General features: G+C 40.0%; 1 protein-coding gene across 1 annotated transcript in view; it reads right to left on the bottom strand.

Moving 5' to 3' along the window:
• Positions 1–7,354, bottom strand: part of cadpsa (Ca2+-dependent activator protein for secretion a) — a 127,838-nt gene that overhangs the window by 18,777 nt on the left and 101,707 nt on the right. The window contains exons 19-23 of the mRNA XM_066670357.1: positions 6,982–7,138; positions 4,548–4,689; positions 1,995–2,150; positions 1,409–1,556; positions 5–79 (exon numbers count right to left, since the gene is read on the bottom strand). Coding sequence (XP_066526454.1) covers positions 5–79; positions 1,409–1,556; positions 1,995–2,150; positions 4,548–4,689; positions 6,982–7,138 — 678 coding nt within the window. The remainder of the gene's footprint in view (positions 1–4; positions 80–1,408; positions 1,557–1,994; positions 2,151–4,547; positions 4,690–6,981; positions 7,139–7,354) is intronic.

Below are 7,354 nucleotides of genomic sequence, written 5' to 3'. Positions count from 1 at the left end.
GTACCTTTGCCACCAACAAAGTAATCATCTCTTTCACTGTCTCCTCTATAAGATTGTCGATTTGAGAGTGGTACTGGCGCTGTAAGAGGAAAAAAAAAAGGTGAGTAATTGCATTCAGGGGTGTCACACAGGAATGTCTTAGAATACTGATCCAGGAACAGTTTTAAATCCAATTATATGCACTTGTGTATCTGCTTCTGGATCATTACTCTAATTCTGAGTTAGTGGATATATGTAATTTCAGCTCTCACTGCTCTTAAACAGCGATGGGAATATTTCCACTCAGGGCAAATGTGCAAACTGTACCCCCTTTGTCTCCCCACTTGCCTTGGAGAGGACTTCTGGGTAATTAATTCAGTTCAGATCATTATTACCTGTCTCAAGATGCCGCGGATATGAGGACTCTCACTTCTAACACATGTATATTCAGAAGCAGCTATCACATATGGTAATGGAATCAAAACAATTTAAGTGTCAGAGGAACGGGGAAAACTGCTGCGATTGCTAATTATACATTTGGGAACTGAGAGTGAGAATTCAATTGAATTGTTAGCCACACTTACCCATTCTCTAACAAACTTTCACAAGATTGAGAAAGGGAATGAAAAGAAAGATAGAGGAGACAAATTTGATGGTGAAAAATTAGAGCGCAACAGAAAGAGATAAAGCAAGAAAAAAAATATTCACATCCATCAAAGAAAACAAAATGTTTCTAGGCTTTTAAGCGTTCAGAATCTGCATAAATTCTACAAATACACATTCAAACATGCACAATATTTACTGTAAATGTTTTTAGAACAGATAACAATAATGGCAGATGCTATGGATGACAGTATACAGTGACTGGACTGTGGAGGATGTTCCCAATGTGCCACACTGTGTAAAAGTAAGAAACCACACTTCCTTTTAAATAGTTTCCAGACAAAACAGTTATTTTCAGGAGATACTTTAACGAGACATAGGGTAATACCTTTGCATAATGAAGGAGATGTTTCCGAGATTATATGTGAAACAGTTTTCAAAACTGGAGTTTAAAAAATGAGGGGCTGTAGATGAAATGGGAACTTGGGAAGGCATCAAAACCATTAGATCACCATTAGATAAACAGCACTTACAGCTTCCTTCTTTGAGCACTCATTGTCTGCACTCATCGTACTGCGCTCAGTGATGTTACTGGACATTATAATAGTAAAGAGTGGTCTCTGACTTTTGCACAGTCCTGTGGGATTGGTTTTTAAAAGGTGTTTGTTTGCTCTGTGTGAGCATCTCTTAAAAGTGACAGAAAATATGCTTCAGTGGCAATGGGTCAATGGAGTGGTTCTGACAAAACAAAAAAAATGAAGGAAAATACAGTTGAGAGAAAGAGAGAGAGAGAGAGAGAGAGTGTGTGTGTGTTTGTGTAGTGTACCTCTTGGCCAAGCTCCATAGCACACAGCTTGGCAGACTGGGCCTTGGCGTCCACCATGACATTGAACATGGTACATATGGATTGGGGGACGCGGAAGTCTGTGGTCCGACTGCTCTTCTGCAGCTTCACTTCAAATGCTGCCCTGGTTCTGGGAGAGAGAGAGAGAGAGAGAGAGAGAGAGAGAGAGAGAGAGAGAGAGAGAAAGAGAGAGAGAGAGAGAGAGAGAGAGAGAGAGAGTGAGAAAGAGGCAGAGCGAGAGCAAGAGAAAGAAAGAGAGAGACAGAGCGAGAGCGAGAGAAAGAGAGAGAGAGACAGAGCGAGAGAGAGAGAGAGAGAGAGAGAGAGCAAGAGAGAGCGAGAGCAAGAGCAAGAGAGAGAGAGCAAGAGAGAGAGAGAAAGAGAGAGCGCGAGAGAGAGAGAGAGAAAGAGAGGCAGAGCGAGAGCGAGAGAGAGAGACAGAGCAAAAGAGAGAGACAGACAGAAAGAAACAGAGTGAGAGCAAAAGAGAAAAACTGAATAGAAGATCTGATCATCGCAATAACATTCAGACAAAAAAAAATAAAAATAAAAAAAGACGACCTGTTACCTTTTCACACAGGACTCGATCATGTCGCTGGACATCAGTTTTAGCCTGGTCTCCAGATGCTTGCCAAACTCCTCTTCGGGCCAGTGCAGGTCTCTGATAAAGGTCTGCAGAGCATCCAGCTTCCAGAACAGATCCTCTGACGTCCCCGACCCATTACTGCACACATCGACAACACAAGTCAGAAAGACTGAATTTGGGCTGTGGCGAGACAAAGGTCGGCACAGGTCAAAGAGGGTTCAAGGGGTCCAAAGGTCAAAAGGTTAAGGATAAGAGGGATAGTGCAGGAGAAAGAAACAAAACCTGTCAAAACCTGACTTGGGTCTGTAATTATTTGCCTTTTACTAATCAACTGAGCTGAAAAATAGTGATGTAACTTCATACAATCTGACGCCACATTGACGCAGTTGAAATCGGATTCATTAAGGATTGATTGTTCTGGCTTAAGGCTAGGAGAGATTGTATTTAACATAAAAAGAAGTTTGGGAGAATTCTCAGAGTGGGCCTTGATATGATTAAAACAAAAGGAAAAGCTAGGAAAGAGAAAGTGTCCTTCACACCACTGTTGTTGGCTCAATGAAAACACATCCATGCACAGAGCTGATGCAGACATCCTTGGTAGAAACTGTTAGGTTACTACAGACCAGTGGGAATACTGAGCCTCCATTAGACCCATATAGCTCCTACTGTTTCTTAGCTTCTTAAATGGTAGAGTGAGCATCACACTGAACATTCTCTCTCCCTGTTAAGATCTTAACACTAAGATGTTTTTTTGGGGGGGAAACTGGGCCCAGGAATGTCTGCTGCACTGAAGCTTTATTCTCACTTCAGAACATTCATGTGTCACACATTAGAATGAGGGAGTGAATCTGTAGTGGACTCTGTAGAACTCCCTCAGGAATGCCAAGAGTGTGGACCCTAAAGCATCACTCAGAAGACCTACAGTACTGGAGACCAGCGCCCAGTTGATACAGATAGAGGAAAGAGGGCACTCAGCACCTCTCTACTGTACAAGGGGTAAAACAGGGGTAGGGAGGGTTAGCAGAAAGCTACAAAAGAACCAGGATTTGAACTAAGTGCATTTTAATTGCTTTTCTGAGCTGCCACTAAGCACTTATCTTGTGTCTGTTTCTGGCTTTGTATCTTTCTGCTTTTCAACATGCTTGGAGTAGATCAACAGCTCATAAGGCTCTCAAATGTACAAGGGCTAGATTCCCATGCTGTGGCCTTGGTATAAACAGAGTATTAACTGGAGATAAACAACAGTGTAATACCGTAAATCTGCACCAAATTCCAATGATTTTGTCTGAGTCAGTCGGTGGAATATTAGCATTTGACGCTTCATTAAAGTGCAGTGCTTTAAATAAATCTGTGTTTTTGTTTTGTTCATCAGCCCTGATTGTTCTCTGAGAAAACTGACCTCGTTTATTTTCTGCCTCTGTTTGTGTAAAGTTGGCTCAGTTGTTTTACAAACTACAAGAAAAATGTGATTTTACAATTTAATGTATAGTTATTTATTTTTTGAGACTTTAAGTGTTGTATTCTCGATTTGGGTTTGGAATATTGTAATGTACCGTGACATGATTTTAAAAACTGGGTCATGTTGTTTATACTAAGGCCACGCTAGCATGATTCACAACCCAGTACAGACTCAGTACACACTCTGTGTCCGATAAAGCCGGCATCCAGTTGGGAGTGGAAAAGCTAGGCATTTGGACTGGTGGCAGACTAACTGACACCGGCAGATTTGGAACTTTAGGCATTTGGAGATTCACATTTGGGAGGTTGACATTGGGCAGATTACTTGTTAAACTCCTGTGAAGAAGGGAGAAAAGAAAGAGAGAAGAAAGAATGTAATATGGATGTGCAGAAAAAAGCAGTATTGAGTACACTGTAAAAAATTGCTGTAAATTTACAGCAAGTCTGCTACAGTATTTTAATGTAATACTCAATTACAGTAATATGCTGTAAATTTGAAATACATTAGTGTTCCTGTAAAAATACGGTAAATGCCTGGGAACTCTGCTACCACTATTTTACTGTAAATCGCAGTATTTACTTTAAAATATTGTATTACTCAATTACAGTAATATGCTGTAAATTTGAAATACATTAGTGTTCCTGTAAAAATACGATAAATGGCTGGGAACTCTGCTGCCAGTATTTTACTGTAAAATTTACAAGAAATTTTTTACAGTGTAAGATAAAGAAATGATGAGCTATGACAAGGCCAGCAGAATCAGCGTTGAAAAGGTTCGATGATTTATGTGAAAGCAAAAAAAAACATGAGTTGTACATTCGCCATAGCATCAAGAACCGTATACAAGCATTAGAGAAGGTTTCTTGTGAATCAATATTCACAAACATTGACACACTACTAGACAAGGAAAGAACAGGAAATGCCATAACTACATATTTAATTCATTGTGAATTTTTTTTTTTCTTGCATCAGTGTCCATTAATGTGTTTTTTACGTGGACACAGCGAATGTCCTGTAAGCAGTAAACTTTAAATTGAACATATACAAGTAAAGCTTGAAGAAGGAAAATCTCTTACTTTACTGGCTCCCACGATTCACGCTCAAAGCCCCGGTGAATGGATTGGGCAATGGACGACTCCATTAGATCCACATATCTCACCACCAGAGGCGCATAAAGGTCCTGCAGGTGTTTATGGAACTTCCCATTACACAGGTTGTCTATAGATTAAAAGAGAAGACACTGGTGTTATAATTATGTAGCTTACAGAAAATGAATATATGGATTACGTACGTTATGTCTCTATCACTCAAATTTGTACGCACTTCTCACATCATAAAATACTTACTCTCAAGTACGAACACATATGGTTTGAATCAAAAATGTTGCATTTGGCTCTTCCACATTTCACACATTTACTTTGCAACTTCCAGTGAATGAGTGAGAAATAGCACTAGACCCTGTTGTAGATCACATCTAAAATACACACCCCACGGTTAACAATCCACCTGCTTATTATGAAATGTGTAAATGAATTCAAATGAATGTTGATTATTCTATAAACATTTCACACTTATTATGTAACTGTCCCAACATTTTTGAGTTTGTTGCGGGCATCAAATTCTAAATTTGTCTATTAAGAAAATACAAACCATTTGTTCAGTGAAATCAATGGAAATATTTTCTTTGTGCTTTTTCAGTTAAAAAAAAAAAGCAAGGTAATTTTCACAGATTTAGTTTTTCGTTGCGTTTTACAAAATGTGTGACCTTCTTTGGATATGGGGTTTGTTATATTGAATATTGTGGCTCCGAAGTGTTTAAATATATAAGGATGATGGGAGACAGTATATTTTGCTCTGGAGTCTGGTGGCAAAACCCAGCAGCAGTGTATAGTATCTCCCTCCTCCTGGTGCTAACTCTCTCTCTCTCTCTCTCTCTTGCTCTCTCTTTTACTCAAGGTCGATCATACACAGTAGGTGCCATGTTTGTTTGCCTCCCTGATTGCTCGGTTCCAATTAGCCACTTGAGTGGCGGTGGTTGTCCACTTGGCTGTGTGTGTCCGCAAGCGTATGGCTTTGGCTTAGAGCTCTCGGGCTGCTCTGTTTTAGTCCTCATTAGCAGCATGAACAGCCTCCTGCTTTAGCGCCTGTCTGGTGCTAAGGCCATTTCATAGCACATAAGCTGAGCTGAGTGCTACGGGCTAAGCAGAGTGACCTTCCGTGTGGAAGGCCCAGATGCAGTGCAAGCTGAGGGTAGTGTGTATTTGTGCTGGGTCGTACAATATCTGTGTTTTTCCTTTAACCATCTGTATTTTAATGGCAGATTTGAGAAGTCAACAAACTAATTGACATTTTATTCTATTTGCCACTAAAATTAAACAGCAAACACACACAAAAAAGAACCCAAAAAACAAACATCCACTATCCGTGTCTGCTTCTCTGTTATTCTGTTCCTCAGTAAGCAGAACGTGCTATTTAACGCGGACAATAGGTTACCAGACAACAACCTGTCAAGCTGTGCCAAGAATGCCACCAGTGTAATTAGTCCACTGCAGTGTACTGGGAAGTGTCTTTGTTCAGCACCATGGACAACTCCTCATTCACTGCAGTTCATTAGCAACATGAGAAGGCCTCCAGCAATCTCCTTACATTTAATGTGCCACTTTGACCCCACGTTGCTTTCCCCTCCCCAAACCAACATTATTCTACAGTGTAATATTAAACCTTTAGTTCTTAGAAATAACATCCATTTGGTTTTATTGAATAATTGTTGTTTGTTTGTGTGTGTGTTTGAGATCAGAAGTCTTATTTTATCCTTTTCCTGCTCATCCCAGCTAACTCATTCACACTAAGCTCATTATATTTATAACACTTTTTTCATCAACAGAGCAGTAGAAATGTACAATGTACACCAGTACAATATATGCATACACACACATACACACACATATATACTTCAGACATGCACAAGTGTGGATGCTCCTGGGCATGTTCCATATTTTGTCGATTTCTTAATATGAAAGCCGTTAAACATGTGATCTATTGAGGTCCTTAAATATGCTTAATCTTTGCACATGTTAAAGCATAATTACATGCTTTTCAATGTAATTTCTCATACCAAAAAAGAAATAAAATATAATTCCGCCATAATGTGCTATAGAATGTGTGTTGAAGGGCCTATTGAATGGGAGCAGACACCTGTGCACCATTGTGTCCCACTACCAATCACACTCAGACTCCACCTCCACCTGCAACAGTGCAACTCAGATGGCCAAGAGGGTCATCACATCACTTATTATTAACTCATCACTTAATATTAAAATATGTAATTCATTTGAAGGCCTGTATTCTGCATAAAGTGCAACTACCCATTGTCATCTTATTTAAAACTATGTCAGGTACCTTTTAATTTGTAATTTAAGAATTAGCTTCATATAAAATAATAATAATAATATAAGCACTTGAATATCTCAGTGCAGAGTTATAGAAGAGAGTAAAAAATGCAGAGCTTACAGTCAAGGCGCAGGTAGTCGTTGAGCAGCTGGAAGAGAGGGAAACTGTCCCAGCTGTCTGGGGGCTGCACTTCCAGTGCAGCGTCCATGTCCACTGCGTAGAGGGACAGAAACGTCTCTGCGTGTTCCACCATAAGATCGGACCACCATGCGAATGCCTGGAGAGTGTGTGTGTGTGTGGGAGAAAGACGGAGAGTGTGTAAACATGAGGTGAGTGCGTAGTTGAACTGAGGGCATGGGGGGCTATTTCTCAAAGACATGTTGGTCTCAGTATCTCACTTTCTTTCTCTCTCTCTCTTTCTCTCTCTCTCTCTCTCTCTCTCTCTCTCTCTCTCTCAGGTTTGGTGTAAGTCAGATCTATAAAATGCCTCTAT

The sequence above is a fragment of the Hoplias malabaricus genome, chromosome 5 (genome assembly GCF_029633855.1).
Source record: "Hoplias malabaricus isolate fHopMal1 chromosome 5, fHopMal1.hap1, whole genome shotgun sequence".
In the NCBI taxonomy this organism is placed as follows: Eukaryota; Metazoa; Chordata; class Actinopteri; order Characiformes; family Erythrinidae; genus Hoplias; species Hoplias malabaricus.
This window is presented reverse-complemented; position numbering and strand designations above follow the sequence as displayed.